We start from the raw sequence: 18895 nt of genomic DNA on the forward strand, positions 1-18895 counted from the left end.
GCATGGATATGTCCGAACATGCAAGAAAGGTACATAGTCATTTGCTCTTAATATTTCCTCAGGTATAAACCCCAAATAAACGTGTTGTGAAAGCCAAAATCCTGTGCTATTGCTATACACAGGAAAGTTTAATGATATTTCATCCTATTATTATTATTTCTATATGCATGGTTATCACATGCAATTTTATATTTTTAGTCTCTATACATAGATAAAAAAATCTAAATTTTCGTCTTAAGCATTTCTAGCCAACTGCATGCTCGAAATGACAACTTAGTCCTATTAAATGATATTGAACAAGATGAAAATGACACTTAATTATTTTCAAGTCTAGCCATTTGTACCTCAATCATTATTTGAGGTAAAACAGGTAAAATATGTGCCATTTATTTCCAGATGATAAAATAGTGCATCGCCAAGTGTTGTGCATGCAGTTTCCCTATCATATCCAGCGCCGCAAGGCTAGAGGAGAATGAATTATGCTTTTACATGACAACACATTTGCCTTTGAGTTTTTCTTTTCTTTTCTGCTGCTTGCTCTTCTTTCCATCTATCTGAAGGCTCACAGTTCTGCGTTTCTCAAGGTTTAGAAGCTCTTGGAACAGCTCCTTGACATTGTGGTTCATCTTGGCTGATGTCTCCATAAAGGCACATTTCCATTTTTTTGCTATTGCTTCTCCATCCGAGTTTTCCACTTCTCGGTTTTGGCTTTCATCACTTTTATTTCCAACCAACATAATTGGGATGCTCTCTACATCTCCTTTAATCTGGCAAATCTGTTCATAGATTGGCTTCAATTCTTCCAGGGACTGCCTACTGGTGACAGAGTAAACCAAAATGAAGGCATGTCCCTTTGATATAGACAGGCGCTGCATAGCTGGAAATTGGTGGCTTCCAGTGGTGTCAGTAATTTGCAAAGTGCATATACTTTTGTCACAGCTGATCACTTGTCTGTATGTGTCTTCAATAGTCGGTATATAACTTTCTCGAAATGTACCCTTTACAAAACGTAGAACTAGGGAACTTTTACCCACACCTCCAGCTCCAAACACTACTACTCTGTAATCATTACTTTGCTCGGGCATTTTCACAAACAGTTCAGATGCTTTTCTTCACGAAATACCTAAAGGAGATAAATACAACAAAAAGCTTTATTAGGTGGTTGTTACTATCATCTCTAATCATCATAATTATCTCACTAATTTAAAACTTAATTTAAAAGAATAAACTTAATATAACCTGCAAAATATAATCAAATCAGAGGAAACACATTTCAATAATGCCAAACTAATATACACTTGGGAAAAAAATTACCATTTACAAGCACTGAATTTATTCTAAGTGTACCGTAGATTCACTATAAAAAGGTCTTAATCTTCTTTAGATTAAGACCTTTTATAGACTATGAAAAGTCACAGATTAAGACCTTTCATGGTCTATAAAAAAACTAAGAGAAATACGTAATGTAACATTTTTCCAAATTTTGCCGTTAAGCCATAGTTATAAAGTTCAATGTAAAAACAGTATGCAGTAAGCTTCTATGCTTCTTCGAGTGGCAGCTGTAGGGAGCCAGAATTTTATCTTTTAACTCTACGCCTTTGCAGGGGATTAAAGCTCTATTACAGAAACACTGAGCACCGGCCGCTAGAAAGATATATTAAGAAATGAAATCATACAAAGTTCAGGATCTATTTGAACTAAGTGAAACTATTGTTTCCTCTTGTAGTTTTCTCTTAACCTCTTGGGTTTAAATTAAAAATCAGAATGGGTTTTATAGCAATGTGTAGGTAGATATGTATAATTGGGTGTCATCAGAATAATGACACTACTGAAAGCCAAATCTGCTGATAGCTTGTCCATCTGGATCTGTGTAGGGACAATAAAGAAGAGAATCTAAGACTAAACCCAACAGAATATGTCAGAAAAATATTAGAAAATGAGAGGAGATTCCTTAAAGGGAATCACTGGGTTTTTGCTTCCTAATCTGAGAGCAGCAATATGTAGAGAACTTAATTCCAATAATGTGACTGCTTTCTGTAGTTTTAATAAAATCAAAGTTTTGTCATCATGAGATTATCAATAGAGGACTACTTTATCCATTGCCATGCAGTCCTCCATATTCATCAGCTGTCTAACCCGCCCCCACCACTGATCAGCAGATTGCTGTCTATGCACATTGTACCCGGAAAGCTGTTAATTAGTAGTGTGTTCCACAGAGCTCCGCATTCAGAGAACTGGTAGATCTGCAGCAGATAGAACAGAGATTTCAGAAAAAACTGCCACCAGAACTTCAGATACACAAATTTCCAACGACAGAGACGATCTTGGTGCCATAAATTGGAACAATGTCCGGAGACATAAAAGTACACAAAGCAAATGGGACACTAGAATGCGTGACATCTGAAATATACATTTTCACATAACCCTGGCCTTCTAGACCACTGTGCAAATCATATGAGGAACTCAAAGAAATAAACTTTTACAAGTTTATTTCAAAATTGCAAATTAAAAATGAAAAATGCACAACATTGTAATTATAACTGTTTGCAAAAAGTAAGATACCGAGCCTAAAAGGCCCGGGTTACGCATTCTAGGGCCTACTGAATATAACGTGTGTACAATATTTACCCTATGGGAATAAACAAGCTAGAAATAGGAGGAAACCACTGTGACTAAAAAGAAGTGTAAGAGGCGCAAAAAGTGACAAAATGAAAGTGTTTAGAGAATTAAAAAGGGTAATGGCGAGGTATTAAATGATTATAGAAAAAATAAATTGTGTAAAAAATCAAATCAAGGCAGCAAAGATTCAGACAGAGAGACTCATTGCCAAAGAAAGCAAAATAATCCAAAGATATTCTTTAATTATATAAGAAACTGAAAAGTCAGTGTTGGTCCCCTCAAAAATAGTTTGTGTGAAATGGTGGGAGAGGATGAGGGAAAGGTCAATCGGGCTCATCAAAAAAGACTAATACCTCTAAAAATTCTTTATTTGATATATTTTTAAAAAACAAAAAATGTGAAAAAATAAATGAGCAAACAAAAATCAAAACAATCAAAGAACAGTTGCTAATCTGTGACCTCCAGTTGGTGTACCAGCCGGGGTACTAATAGGCCTATTTGACCCTAATTCACCCCGAGCCCCTGCCTGTCAGTGGAGGTTGGCACCCTCTTGAAATGCAAATGGTGCCCAAACTCAACGATGGCTTGCCCTAGATTCCTTGGAAATCTCTATAATAGGGAGAATAGGGAGAATCACTATAGACCAAATATCTCAATACCAATCTTAACCACAAAAATGTCTGTGCCTTTATAACATTAATGGTATAATACAGGGAATGTAAACATGGGCCTAACCACCAATTAGCCACCGTACAAAAAATCCAAAGGATACCAAAACTTGAAGCCAAAACAAATATCTTATTAGTGATGAATTTTTAAGGGTATAATTATTAACCCTCCACAGTCCCTATTTACAGAGTCCCTACCTGGCTGTGGAGGTTGGCACCCTAGATAATACGCAATTTGGCACCCCCGCTCAACAAAGACTCACCCTTTATTACCCTACAGCTCTCCCTTCATGTACTTCCCATAATGATGAAATATGGAGACGGGGAAAATAATGGGTTAAAGTGAGTTTGCTCAGAATATATCTCTTTCTGAGCTGTTTAAACAATATCTTTTACATAGGATATGGTGCAGTAAAGTTAGGTTGGATATGAACAAGCTATAGTACAATATTCATTACTCCTGCATTGCCATTCATAAATCGGTTAGCCAATAGCACAAGGTAATATCCTATGCACATCAAACTTCTACCATCCCCTCCCCGTTAAAAATTCATCACTAATAAGTTATTTGTTTTGGCTTCAAGTTTTAATATCCTTTGGGTTTTTTGTACGGTGGCTAATTGGTGGTTAGGCCCATGTTTACATTCCCTGTATTATACTATTACTGTTATAAAGGCACAGACATTTTTGTGGTTAAGATTGGTATTGAGATATTTGGTCTATAGTGATTCTCCCTATTATAGGGATTTCCAAGGAATCTAGGGCAAGCCGTCATTGAGTGGGGGTGCCATTTGCGTTTCAAGAGGGTGCCAACCTCCGCTGACAGGCAGGGGCTCAGGGTGAATTAGGGTCAAATAGGCCTATTAGTACCCCGGCTGGTACACCAACTGGAGGTTACCAATCAGCAACTGTTCTTTGATTGTTTTGATTTTTGTTTACTCGTTTGTTTTTTTCACATTTTTTGTGTGTTTTTTTTTTCTTTTAAATATATCAAATAAAGAATTTTAGAGGTATTAGTCTTTTTTGACAAGCCAATTTTGTAACTAATCCAAACAAATTTGGAATTATAATTTTTTGGAAAGGTCAATCTGCTAAATTCCTTTTTCTCTTCAGTATTTATACAAGAAAATCATATGACAGATGACGTGATTGAGGATACTAGAAACTTTCCACTAAATTACACTCACTTAACCCAGCAGGAAGTACGCCTCAAAAATCACTGGGCCTCAAAAGACACATTTCTGGGCCCAGATGACACACACCCCTGAGTATGGCAGGAATTAAGTATAGTGATGGACAGACCATTATTTTTAATATTCACAGATTCCATAACAACAAGGATTCTACCACAGGACTCATGCAAAGCAAATGTACCAATACACAAAAAGGGGACACAATCAGCTTCTGCAAGGAGGTAAGTTCTAGACTGAACCAGGGAAATGCAGTGGATATTGCCTACACGGAAAATATATGTACCTTTCAAAATATGTCTATTTTGAAAGGCATTGGTGCCAGACAAAAAATGCAATGAGAAAAATGGGACCAGGGGAAAATTTATGTAACTGGGTAAACAACTGGCTCAGTGGTAGGATTGCTGCTTCCAACAGGTGGCGCTATAGAGTTCAATTCCTCTTTCTCTCTGAAAAGGCAATTTGCATATTAAATTTCCCAGAGAAGCAATGCACGGTGAATAAGCCTCCTTGCCTTGACATGCCAGAGCTGGTATGTCACGCTCCATAAAGAGAAACCTTACCCCTTAGACCCCAGTCCAGAGTCTCTCAGCTAGTCAAATCATTTCTCATATTTTGCACTGATGAGGGCCAATAGCCCAAAACACTGTGTCTGCAAAATGAGATACTGATTTGGTTTTAATCCTAAGTCATATTGCAAGACTTGATAAAAGGGTTGATTGTGACTTGTAGGATCACTGCTTTCAACAGGTGGCGCTGGAGAGTTCAAGGCCCCTTTCTCTCTGAAGAGGCAATTTGCACAGGAAAAAGGGTGTTTATTAATGGAACACACTAGAATTGGGTCACAATTAACAGTAGGGTACCACAGTAGTCAGTAATGGGCCCTCATCTTTTTAGTATATTTATTAATTACTTTGTCAGGGGGTCATAGAAAGTATGATTACCATATTTGCAGATGATACTAAACTCAGGATAATCAACACAGAGGAGGATAATTTAATATTACAGAAGGATTTATGTAAGCTTGAGGCTTGGGCTGAGAAATGGCAATTTAAATTTAATGTAGATAAATGTAAGCTTATGCATTTGGGAAGAGTAAACAAAATGTATAATTATTTATTACTAAATTGTAAAACACTAAGTAAAACTGTCGCTGAAAAAGCCTTGGATGTATGGGTGGATGGCAAATGCCACTTCAGTGATCAGTTTCAGGCAGCTGCAGCAAGGCAAATAAATATTTGCGAGGAATTAAAAGAGGCATATATGCTCATGAGGGGAACATAGTTTTGACTTTATACAAGTCACTAGTGCAGCCTCACTTAGAATATTGTGTACAATTTCCATTATATAAGAAGGACATAGCCGAACTAGAGTTGGAGCAGAGAAGGGCAACCCAGGTTTTTAAAGGAATGGGTGGACTGCAATATCAAGATAGGTTTATTGTTGGAAGACCATTCCCAGTGACTACCTGTTGAAGCTCATCAAGAGAATGCCAAGAGTGTGCAAAGCAGTCATCAAAGCAAAAGGTGGCTACTTTGAAGAACCTAGAATATAAGACATAATTTCAGTTGTTTCACACTTTTTTGTTAAGTATATAATTCCACATGGGTTAATTCATAGTTCTGATGCCTTCAGTGTGAATGTACAATTTTCATAGTCATGAAAATACAGAAAAATCTTTAAATGAGAAGGTGTGTCCAAACTTTTGGTCTGTACTGTACAAAACTCAAAAAAAAAGTTATGTGCTTTATGTTATATTTTGGTGGTACACAACACTTTAAAATAGCATTCAAAAATATTTCTGGATTCATCTAGTCATCCATAGAGCATTGCATGGTTTGTGTTACATTTCAGTGGTACATAACATTCCAAAAATGAATTCAAATTATTTTCTGGATTCAAATAGTCAGTGGTATAGAAAACTCCCAAAAAGAGTTCAAATTTTTTCTGGATTGAACTTGGTATTATTATATAACACTTTAAAAAAAATCTGAATTTAATAGTCATCCATAGAATATTAAGTGGCTGGAATTCCATTTAGGCTGTATATAACACTCCAAATAAGTGTTCACATTTTTTTCTGGATTCAATTAATCATCCACAGAGTATTTTGTGCTGTGTGTTAAATTTCACTGCTATGTAACACTCTAAAAAAGAATTAAAAACAATTTCTGGATTGAATTGGAGTATTACCTGTCTTGTGTTACATTTTGGTGGTATATAACACTTAAAAAAGGGTTCCAACATTTTTCTGGATTCATTTAGTCATCCATAGAATATTATGTGCTTTGCTTTACATTTTGGTGGTATATAACACTCAAAAAAGCATTCAAACTTTTTTCTAGAATCAACTAGTCTTGCTGAGTATTATGTGCTTTGAGTTACATTTCGATGGTATAAAACACTACAAAAAATTATTAAAAAATGTATCTGGACTGAATTTGTCATCCGTAGAGGATCACTTGCTTTGTGTAACATTTCGATAGTATATAACACTCCATGAAAGCGTTCAAAATTTTTACTGGATTCAATTATTCATCTATAGAGTATTATGTGCTTTATGTTACATTTTGGTGGTATACAACATTCCAAAAAAAGGTCAAAAATTTTCCTGGATTGAATTTGTTATCTATAGAGTTTTATGTGCCTGATGTTATATTTCGGTGGTGTATAACTCTTTAAACTAGTGTTCAAATTTTTTTCTGGATTCAATTAGTCATCCATAGGATGCTTTGTGTTATTTCGGTGGTAAACAGTACTCAAAAAAAGTTAATTTTTTTTCTGAATTGAATGACAATTAGTTATCCATAGAGTATTAAGTGCTTTATACTACATTTTGTTGGTTTATAAGACTCCAAAAAAGGGTTCAAATTTTATTTCTAGATTCAATTAGTCATTCATAGTGTATTACGCGCTTTGAGTTACATTTCAGTGGCATGTAACACTCCAAAAAACGTTAATTTTTTTTTTAATTCAGTTAGTCATCCATAGAGTATTATGTGCTTTGTTTTATATTTCGTTGGTATATAATACTAAACAATAAAGTTTAAACATTTTTTCTGGATTGAATTATTATTCCATACAGTGTAGCATGCTTAATGGGTGACAAAGCAACAAAGATGGCATATTCCCATCTCAAGGGATTGGCAGTAGAAGTATTGGAGCCAGACCAAGCTCACGCAACAGCAGAGATTGCAGGAGCTTGTAGTCTGGAACCAGATGCTTTTCTTGAACTACCAAGGCCCAAACCCAGGCCGCAGCCTTCACAGCTGGGGTTCTTGCAGACTGCGGATGGGAGAGCCAGAATCCAGCAACTGTTGACCGAACTGCATGGCCTAGGCTGGTTGGAAGAGGAGAGGTGAGCTAGGACCAGGGCTGGAGACATGCTAGCATACCCGCTAGTTGCAAAGTACCGAGAGTTGGCATCACAGGGGGAGGTTGTTACGTTTGACCAGTAGAGGAGATGGGAGTCCATAGAAGCATTTGGGACCCATTATCACATCTTGTTAAACCAGAGGGCAGTAAAGACGGAACATTTGTCTCAAAAGCTGCAAGAGCTGATGGCTAGAACCAGGATCACCTTCCTCAAAATGGAGGTGGGTGTGATCCAAGAAGGTAGCAGGATGAACCATTTTAACAAATTGAATGGGCATGGGAGAGGCTCCTCGTGGTGTCAAGATCAAGATGTGTCTACCACCCCAGAGAGTTCAGACTGTCTTTGGGCTTCCCACCTTCTATGCGGGAGCAAACGATGGTGAAGGTTACACAAAGTGTTGTCGCCTAATTCCACATTTTGAGGTCTCCGGTGTTGCCCACAGTTGGGTTACTTGCAGCCCAGGCACTTGGGAATCGGGCTTCATGAAGCAGATGGAGGCAGTTCCCTCAGCCTCCCAAGGAAGGAGAAGGAACAGACACCTGAAGAGGATTACTGTATTACCTTACTTAGCATTTTCTCCTGACTTTGTGAAAAGTATTTATGAGTGTAGGAATACATCAACTACGCTTTCAAGATATTTGAATGAGGCGCACCAGTTGTTGCCTTCATGGGTCTATGGATGACTCTCCTTATAATTTTTTCCTGGCTTTGCACTTTGTGCAAAGCCTTTAAGACTGCAGGAGTACATCAATTAAACTTTCAAAATATTTGAATGAGGCCTGCCAGTTGTTGTCTTCAAGGGTCTATGGTTGACTTGATTACCTTCATCATTTTTTATGGCCTTGCACTGTACGCAAAGCCTTTATGAGTGTAAAAGTGACACAACTAAACTTTATTTTTTTATGTGGCACTCCATTTGGTGCCATCAAGAGTGTATGGACGACCCTCATAATTTTTTTCTTGCCTTGCGCTGTGTGCAGAGCGTTTATGAGTGTAGGAGTGCCACAACTACACTTTGTTAACAATAATTGAATAAGGCACTCTAGTTGATGCCTTCAAGGGTGTATGGATGACCGTGCTTGTAATTTTTGGAAGCCTGAGCACTATGCGCAGAGCATTTTTGAGTGCAGAAGTACGATAACTACACTTTGTTCATGATATTTGAATGACGCACTCCAGTTGATGCCTTTAAGGGTGAATGGATTACCCTGCTTATAATTTTGATCGGCTTTGCACTAAGTGCATAGCTTTTATTAGTCTAGGAATCAGTCTTCATAAATTACCCAGAAATTTCCAATTTTTTATAATAACAAAAAAAATAATAAAAAATTCAATTTTGGTTTACTCAAATTATTATTTTGTAAAAATCTTTTATAAATTTTGCAGGTAATATGGTCAATAAGGGTAAATTAGACTTAGAAAACAGAAGGGTGCATGGATACTGTTGAACTAGGCATACAATCTTCCTCATTTTGATCAAATGAAATGGTTTGAAAATGGGATAATGTTCCTAAGGCTGAGCTTACAACAGATGCCTATACCTTCATGCCAAATCACTGTTATCACAGTTACTGGTTGCTTTTTATAACTATATACATGCCTTTGTGTGAGGAAGCAAACTGTAAATATACTGTCGTCACAAATCTAGTGCAACATATGTTCACATTTTATAGCCAAGAGCTCATTTGCACTGTAACTAAGCAGCGAGACTGTAATTGACCGCAACTGCGTATCAAGTACTGTGTGTGGGTACATGGCATTAAAATATCACAGAAAAAATAATATCAAAGTGCCCAAAAGAGACAAATAATTCACCGAATTACCGCACTAAATATCAGATAATACTTATATAATAAAACATAACATTTATTGTAATTAAAGATAAAAACAACAATCACGACCTAAAAACGTCCACTGTTTGGCTGTAGAAAAGATACAGGGTGCATGGAGTCCCTAATATCACACTGTCTAGCCCCTACCTTGCTGCGGAGGTTGGCACCCTATGAAAACCTGCGCAATGGCGCCCCCGCTCAACGTAGGCTCCCCTAACTCACCCTAAGAAACCCTCAAGTGAGAGAAGATAGACAAACAGCAGAACAATCAAACAGACAAACAGATAATATACCTTATAAAAGGGGCACTGGGTAATAATAAAGTGCAAAAGTGCTGTAATAATTTTCAATAACACGCACTATAATTGCACATAACCCTAAACGGCCTATAACCTAATACACTGTGCCTAGATGCTCACTACCTGCCTGCGGGGGTTGGCACCCTAGATATCCTGCGCAAATGGCGCTCCCGCTCTCGTAGTCTGGCCCTAGTAAGCCCTAAGACCGCCAATCGGCAAAAAAATATATAAAGAGGCAGGCCGAGCATACAGCACTTAGTGTAAATACACTAAAGCCCCTACATACAAATAAAGCAACTTACATCAAATCCCCAATGTCTTAAATAACACAACACAACAGTGTCTTAAATAACACAGCACAGAAAAATGCTAGTCTCAGTATGCTTATCTCGACGCGTTTCTCTGAGGTCAGTTCATCAGGAGACATACTAGAGAAATAGAAAACTTATCTGAGTGAAGGGTAAGAGGATAGATCACTTCAGAGGAGATTGTCGATATTGTAGTGGGGAACAATGTCCGTCCTTAACCACCTGTTCATAACAGCCTTGTGCATGTCATATACACTCTGCCTTATAAACCTAACCTCCTCCTCATGTCGAATCAGCGTCCTGCGGTGTCCGCAATTAGAATCACTTCCGGGTCCCAACCCTAATGCACGGAATTCCTGTCTGCGCAAGTGCCACTTTCTTCCCATAGGCGTTTATCGCTTGGAACGGTAATGCGTGTCATTACACGCATGCTCTGTAGCTTCTCACTTGGAACGCAAGTGCGCATCAATCGGCGCATGCTCAATAGCTAAGTCTCAGCAAGACGGTCGTTAGCTGGAACGCAAAAGCGTACCACACTGCGCAGACGCACTAACACACATAGATTTCTCATTTAGAACGCAGAAGCGTGTCATTCTGCGCTGGCTCAATAGCTTCATATCAGCACGAATGACACTAACTAAAACGCAACAGCGTGCCGCATTACGCATTATTATAAGGTATATTATCTGTTTGTCTGTTTGATTGTTCTGCTGTTTGTCTATCTTCTCTCACTTGAGGGTTTCTTAGGGTGAGTTAGGGGAGCCTACGTTGAGCGGGGGCGCCATTGCGCAGGTTTTCATAGGGTGCCAACCTCCGCAGCAAGGTAGGGGCTAGACAGTGTGATATTAGGGACTCCATGCACCCTGTATCTTTTCTACAGCCAAACAGTGGACGTTTTTTAGGTCGTGATTGTTGTTTTTATCTTTAATTACAATAAATGTTATGTTTTATTATATAAGTATTATCTGATATTTAGTGCTGTAATTCAGTGAATTATTTGTCTCTTTTGGGCACTTTGATATTATTTTTTCTGTGATATTTTGGTACTTATGGTGGGTTTTCTATCTGAGACTATCAATAGGGAATCATGGGTGGCCGATGCCCTGGATGCTTTCTCTGAAACAGAGGAGGGAAGTGGTACAACAACAAATACGGACCTTAAAAGCCTCTTTAACGATCTAACTGTATGTTATAAGGACAATATTCGTTCCTGGTGGGAAACACAGTCATTGGAAAACTATATAAAGAATTGAATAGTACCAAAAGGTCTGAGGATATCTATTACACCAGCACGGAGATCTAGATCGGCAAATCTTCTTGATAGGTGGGAGACAGAACATACTGAAAGTTCATTAAGGTTTATGACCATCTTGTTAGAAGAAGCGAGGAAAACCTTTGAGGCCACCTCCAAAAAATTGGCTGAACAAGTGGAGGAGGTTTTGAAATTAAAAACACATACTGATTTTCCTAGGAGGGAGGCTAGCCTCCAAACGACCGTGGAACAGTTTCAGAGTGAGATTAAGGCTAGGAAGCATAAACAGTTTACCAGAGATATTCAGGAATTCAAAGAGAAGACGGTATATACATTTTTGCAGGAGGATAGGAGGGTATGTAATATAGCGGACGTATCATCTTCTGAGATTGACTCTTCTGATACTGATAGAGGGTCATCCAGCTTTTTGGAGAGTAGAGGTATTTTTGGAGGGACACGTAAGAAAAACAACAGACAAAAATGGGTAAGACAGGAACGTATGGTAACAAGGAATTTCCAAAGGCGGGAAACATCTCCTACAGGACCCTCTTCATTATCCTCATCATTGTCTTTTTTGGAGAAGAAGAGGGTCACGGGTATGGACCCTCAAAAAGAAAAAGAGGACAGGAACAAGAAATGATGGAGGTGAATAGGATTATCAATCTCTCCTCTTACCCATTAAATGAAGTGGAAAGGGCGGTCCTATCCAAGGGTCTCTCGTTTGTTCCTACAAATAAATTTGACGAGTTTGGGTGGGTTAAAGACATTAACCTGTTCATAAGGAAGGTCAGATGGAAAATATTTTTTAAAACACATGATCGTGCTGATTGTGAACGGTTAGGTGTAACTGAGGAGGATTTACCCAGTGTGAGAATTCTTACTGACCTTCTTAGGGAAAATGAGAGACCTTTGGATTTAGGCCCATTTACTGACCTTAAGCCCAAGAGTGTTAGAATGCCCCCTCAGGAAGGGTTTGATAGCACTGAAATATTTACCAGATTGGTGATCAAGGATCTGGAGAAAATTAATGCTTTAGGTGACGGTTATCACTCTAATTTGACGAGAGCAGAGAGGGAGGCATTGGATGGTTTGTCTGCTAATAAGGATTACGAGTTCAAACCCTCAGCTAAAGGGGGTAACATGGTGATATTAGATCTTGAGCAATATCAGGTGATGTGTAATAACATTCTTAAGGACACATCTACGTATAGACCTCTTAAGAAAGATCCTACTAATGAGTTTATGGAAGACTTAAAAATACTTCTAACTGAGGCAAAAAGCGCTGGTTTAATATCAAAGAATGAATATGACTTTATGCTTCCTAAATTTCCAGTTCTGGCTGTGTTTTATTCATTGCCAAAGGTGCATAAGGGCCTAAGCCCACTAAAGGGCCGCCTAATAGTGGCTGGTATTGATTCAATTACACAGAATACGAGTGTGTATATTGATAGTGTTAAGACCTTTTGTGGTTTTGTTGCCCTCTTATGTTAGAGACTCCTCAGATCTCCTCCTCAGGCTTGAGGATATAGTCCTTACTGATGATGTGTGTTTTGCCTCCATAGATGTGGAGGCGCTTTATAGCAACATCCCACATGATAAAGGCCTCCAGGCTACTAGTTTCTTTTTGAGATCAAGGGGTATACAGTTGTCCCGGCATAACCAGTGCATTGTTGGGCTACTTGAGTTTGTGCTCAAACATAATTTTTTTGCGTTTGGGGGTGGGTTCTTCCACCAGCTCAGGGGTACGGCTATGGGGAGCCCTTGTGCTCCCACGTATGCTAATCTGTTCCTGGGCTGGTGGGAGGACCTATCAGTTTTCGGAGAGGACGATGCCTTCTGGTGGAGGCCCCAAATATTATTTTGGGGTAGGTACATAGACGATGTGCTTGTGTTATGGTCCGGTGGGGTGTCGTCGTTCTCCAGATTTGTAGATGAGCTCAATGACAATGCTATTGGTCTCAGACTAACGTTTGAATTCCAACGTGATTCTATCAATTTTTTGGATTTGAAGATCTCTAGGGGCAGTACTGGTCGGATTGTCACTGAAACATTCTATAAACCTACTGCCACCAATAATTTGTTACGCTGGGAGAGCCATCATCCTGTAACCTTGAGGAGGGGTATACCGAGGGGTCAGTACCTACGTATGAGGAGAAATTGTTCAACCGATTCTGCCTTTTTCCGACAGGCGGGAGACTTGAGGGACAAATTTGTGGATAGGGGGTATCCGCTTGGGGTCCTTAATGAGGCTTTCAAAAACTCAAGTACTAAGGAGAGAGCACCACTGCTTGTTAAAAAATCAAGGGAGAAGGATGGTAACGATCTTAGAATCATAGGCACTTTTGATAACCAGTCGCAGAAGGTCAGAAATGTGATCCAAAAACATTGGGAGATCTTAAAAATGGACCCAGCTCTACGTGATATAGTCCCAGATACACCATCTATCACTTATAGGAGAGGGAGATCAATTCGTGATCAATTGGTCCATAGTGCGTTTTTCCCTCAAAAAAAGTCTCCCACCTGGTTGGAGAAAAGACAGAATGGTACTTTCAAGTGTGGTAAATGCAAATTTTGCAAATATGTCTCGAGGAGCTGTACTTTTGTTAGCTCCTGTACCGGTAAAATTTATAATATGAGGCAATTTGCTAATTGCCGGACGGAAGGGGTGGTCTACCTGTTCCAGTGCAGCTGCCCTATGGATTATGTGGGCAAAATGAAAAGGGAGTTGCGCAGGAGGGTGGGCGAACATGTAGGAGACATTTTAAATAAAAGAGATACCCCTATTGCTAACCACATTTGGGAGGTACATGGTGGAGATTTGAAATGCTGTAATTTTTCACTGATTGAAGTGGTCACACCACCAGTTAGAGGTGGAGATTGGGACCGTTTAATCTTACAAAAGGAAGCAAAATGGATATTTCGGATGAAGAGTATGAAGCCACAGGGCTTGAATGATTTATTGCAATTTGGCTGCTTTGTTTAAATTTTTGCCCACCCGTTCTTTCCCTTATTGAGAACCCCTTTTGTAATACAAACCCATGACCCATTGTCCCGAGAAAGGGGCCGGTCTTTATCATTTTATTTTTATCTTTATTTAATTGATTCATTTTGTAGTGCACGTTCTAATAAATGGTGGGAGGTTTATGGTTAATAGTTCTTTTCAGCGTCGCAAAAATTGTATTTTCATTGTAAAATGGTGGTCCTCTTTAGACAATATAGGCCTTTGGGATATGCTTTATTTAAGAGTGTGGTTATATCTAGGAGTGCTAATATGTCGGCATAATGCGGCACGCTGTTGCGTTTTAGTTAGTGTCATTCGTGCTGATATGAAGCTATTGAGTCAGCGCAGAATGACACGCTTCTGCGTTCTAAATGAGAAATCTATGTGTGTTAGTGCGTCTGCGCAGTGTGGTACGCTTTTGCGTTCCAGCTAACGACCGTCTTGCTGAGACTTAGCTATTGAGCATGCGCCGATTGATGCGCACTTGCGTTCCAAGTGAGAAGCTACAGAGCATGCGTGTAATGACACGCATTACCGTTCCAAGCGATAAACGCCTATGGGAAGAAAGTGGCACTTGCGCAGACAGGAATTCCGTGCATTAGGGTTGGGACCCGGAAGTGATTCTAATTGCGGACACCGCAGGACGCTGATTCGACATGAGGAGGAGGTTAGGTTTATAAGGCAGAGTGTATATGACATGCACAAGGCTGTTATGAACAGGTGGTTAAGGACGGACATTGTTCCCCACTACAATATCGACAATCTCCTCTGAAGTGATCTATCCTCTTACCCTTCACTCAGATAAGTTTTCTATTTCTCTAGTATGTCTCCTGATGAACTGACCTCAGAGAAACGCGTCGAGATAAGCATACTGAGACTAGCATTTTTCTGTGCTGTGTTATTTAAGACACTGTTGTGTTGTGTTATTTAAGACATTGGGGATTTGATGTAAGTTGCTTTATTTGTATGTAGGGGCTTTAGTGTATTTACACTAAGTGCTGTACGCTCGGCCTGCCTCTTTATATATTTTTTTGCCGATTGGCGGTCTTAGGGCTTACTAGGGCCAGATTACGAGAGCGGGGGCGCCATTTGCGCAGGATATCTAGGGTGCCAACCCCCGCAGGCAGGTAGTGAGCATCTAGGCACAGTGTATTAGGTTATAGGCCGTTTGGGGTAATGTGCAATTATAGTGCGTGTTATTGAAAATTATTACAGCACTTTTGCACTTTATTATTACCCAGTGACCCTTTTATAAGGTATATTATGTGTTTGTCTGTTTGATTGTTCTGCTGTTTGTCTATCTTCTCTCACTTGAGGGTTTCTTAGGGTGAGTTAGGGGAGCCTACATTGAGCGGGGGCGCCATTGCGCAGGTTTTCATAGGGTGCCAACCTCCGCAGCAAGGTAGGGGCTAGACAGTGTGATATTAGGGACTCCATGCACCCTGTATCTTTTCTACAGCCAAACAGTGGACGTTTTTTAGGTCGTGATTGTTGTTTTTATCTTTAATTACAATAAATGTTATGTTTTATTATATAAGTATGATCTGATATTTAGTGCTGTAATTCGGTGAATTATGGGTACATGGCATTACTGAATATGTAACTTTTATTAAATAATCAAAGTGTCTTTATTGACATGTGGTTCACAGAAGGTATAACGGGTTTAAGAGGACATTAAAGACAGAAACACAATACAATCTGCATACTATCCACCAATGTTATAAACCTCACCACCTCTTATATGCCTCAAATTATTACTTGGCTGAACAGAGTTTGTAACAGAGAAATCAAGAAATTAAAAACAAGGCTCTCAATTAACATCAACAAAACACAAGTCAAAATCTTAAAGGGAATCTGTGACCAGGTTTTTGCTACCTAATCTGAGAGAAGCATAAAGTAGAGTTGATTAGATAGATCAATAATATTTATTACTTACAGCTCTGGCAAAAATTAAGAGACCACCGCAAAACGTTCAGTTTGTCTGACTTTTCTCTTTATAGGTATATTTTTAAGCAAAATGTAAATTGTTCTTTCAGGGTATGTGCACATGTTCCAGATTATTCGTGGATTTTTCGCGGTTTTTTTTTGCATTTTTTCGGCAGCTGTCCGTGGCAAAAATGCTTAAAAAACGCATACATTAAGCATCCCATCATTTTTCATGGTTTACGCAATTTTTGTGCACATGTTGCGTTTTTTTCCCAATAAAAAGGCATGCGGAAAAATACGCAGTATGTTCATTAATTTTGAGGATTTTATGCTGATTTCCCACTATATTATTGCATTGGGAACCTCCGGAAAAAAACACGAAAAATCCGCACAAAAAAACGTGAAAAATATGCGACAAAAACGCGTGCAGAATTCCTGCGGAAAACCTCAGGATTTTCTCAGGAAATTTCTGCATACTTTCAGGATGGGTGCACATAACCTTAGTCTAAAAACTACGGACAACATGTCTCCGAATTTCCAATCAATAAATTTTGTATTTTTTTTTTTTTTGTAAAGGAGAAATGGTCGAAATTTAAAAAAAACAAAGTATTTTCAGACCTTAAATAATGCAAAGAAAACAAGTTCATAATCATATAGAAAAAAACAACAATACTAATGTTTTAACTCAGGAAGAGTTCAGAAATCAATATTTTGTGGAATAACCATGATTTTTAATCATAGCTTTCACGCGTCTTGGCATGCTTTCCACCAGTCTTTCACACTGCTTCTGGCGGAAAAATGTAAGCAGTCCTTCTTTGTTTGATGGCTTGTGACTATCCATCTTCCTCTTGATTACATTCCACAGGTTCTCAATGGGGTTCAGGTCTGGAGATTGGGTGGCACATGACAGGGTTTTGATGTGGTGGTCTCTAAATTTTTGCCAGAGCTGTATATGGTGCCATCATATTACGTAGTGATATATATACATTATCATCACTGGCTCCATTGGGGCTCATAATCTAAATTCCTTATCAGTATGTGTTTGAAGTGTGGGAAGAAACCGCAGCACCCAGAGAAAACCTTCGCGAACACGGGTAAAACATACAAAACTCCTTGCAGATGTTATCCTTGTGGGATTTGAACCCAGGACCCCAGTTTACAAAGCAACAATGCTAACCGCTAAACCACTGTGATATTGTGTCAAGCTTCATGAAATTCACAGCTTTCTATGTATTCAAACAATTTGACATTTGATTGTAAGTGCCAAAACAATGTTGGTGGCTGTTGACACAAATTACTTACGTGCTTGTACCTACCTAGTAACATAGCATTAAGGGTTATATTGTACATTGTGTTATTTGGAAAGAAGGTGATAACTTAAAATTATCAATAAATATAATATATGTATTCAAAGAAGTTAAAGTGTAACCATCATTTTAATTATTTCATTAATCAATAGTAAAAGGGACAATGATCAACTTTGTAATATATCTTATCCGAGCAATCTGCTTCTTTCTCTTCCAAGACTGATCTTTCACTTCAAAATTCTCAATACACGGGTAAAATCTGTCTTCACTGAAGACAGATTTTTACATAACTGAGGTAGGAGATGGCAGTTACCACTGATAAGGTTCTATACAAATAAGAGGGCGGAAGAGGAGACAGGAGCTCTGCTTCTAGTTCCTCCCTCCTCCTACCCTTTACACAGGAGTTGCTACTGGTAAGATTCTACTTTGGAAATTTAAAAATCCATCTTCACTGAATACAAATTAGTCCAGGAGGAGAAATAAGCTGATTTATCTAATAAGACATTACAATGTTTCTTATTTTCCTGTCTAATGACATAAAAATTAAAATGACGGTTACTCTTTAAAGTTTTATAATTACTCAAATGTGACAATCATACTTGACACAATATTTCTGCAAGTTATTTAATGTGAAAGAAAAGGTGTACTTTTTTGGAACTCTTGATAAAAAGTATTTGTAATCCTTTACTCAGACAATAGCAAACCTTTTGTGAATCCCCAAAAAAGGGATTTTTTTTGTACTCTAAAGAAAGGGATAATTTTTTGACATTTTGTGGAAAAGCTTTTACTTCTTCATTTAGCAAAGAAAATCGCTTTTGATTATCTCCAAACAAGGATAATTTTTGCCCCATCTTATGTAAATAGCTATGGGTACTTCATTTCCACAGCCTGTGCATAAACACCAGCAAAGCAGGCAACTGCCTTAAAAAGGATATTTTTTTTTACTGTTTTTACAATTTAAGTAGCCTAAAAAGTCTGATACTGCAGTGTCTTGTTAAAGAAGCTGATGGTTGCAAGCAATTAGTATCTGTTTTTCTCTATTCAGATAAGTTATGATCATTTAGACATCAGTAAGCTTATATTGGCCTTAAAGGGAATCTGTCACCCCATTTTTCGC

At 38.5% G+C, this 18895-nt stretch overlaps 1 protein-coding gene across 1 annotated transcript in view; it reads right to left on the reverse strand.

Annotated features, from left to right (window-relative positions):
• Positions 1-349: 349 nt before the first annotated feature.
• The window catches only part of DIRAS2 (DIRAS family GTPase 2), a 47328-nt gene continuing 28782 nt past the window's right edge, over positions 350-18895 (reverse strand). Inside the window, exon 2 of the mRNA XM_077299916.1 lies at positions 350-1123. Within this exon, the coding sequence (XP_077156031.1) occupies positions 486-1085 (600 nt within the window). The 5' untranslated portion in view covers positions 1086-1123 and the 3' untranslated portion in view covers positions 350-485. The remainder of the gene's footprint in view (positions 1124-18895) is intronic.

The sequence above is a fragment of the Ranitomeya variabilis genome, chromosome 1, assembly GCF_051348905.1.
Source record: "Ranitomeya variabilis isolate aRanVar5 chromosome 1, aRanVar5.hap1, whole genome shotgun sequence".
Taxonomy (NCBI): Eukaryota; Metazoa; Chordata; class Amphibia; order Anura; family Dendrobatidae; genus Ranitomeya; species Ranitomeya variabilis.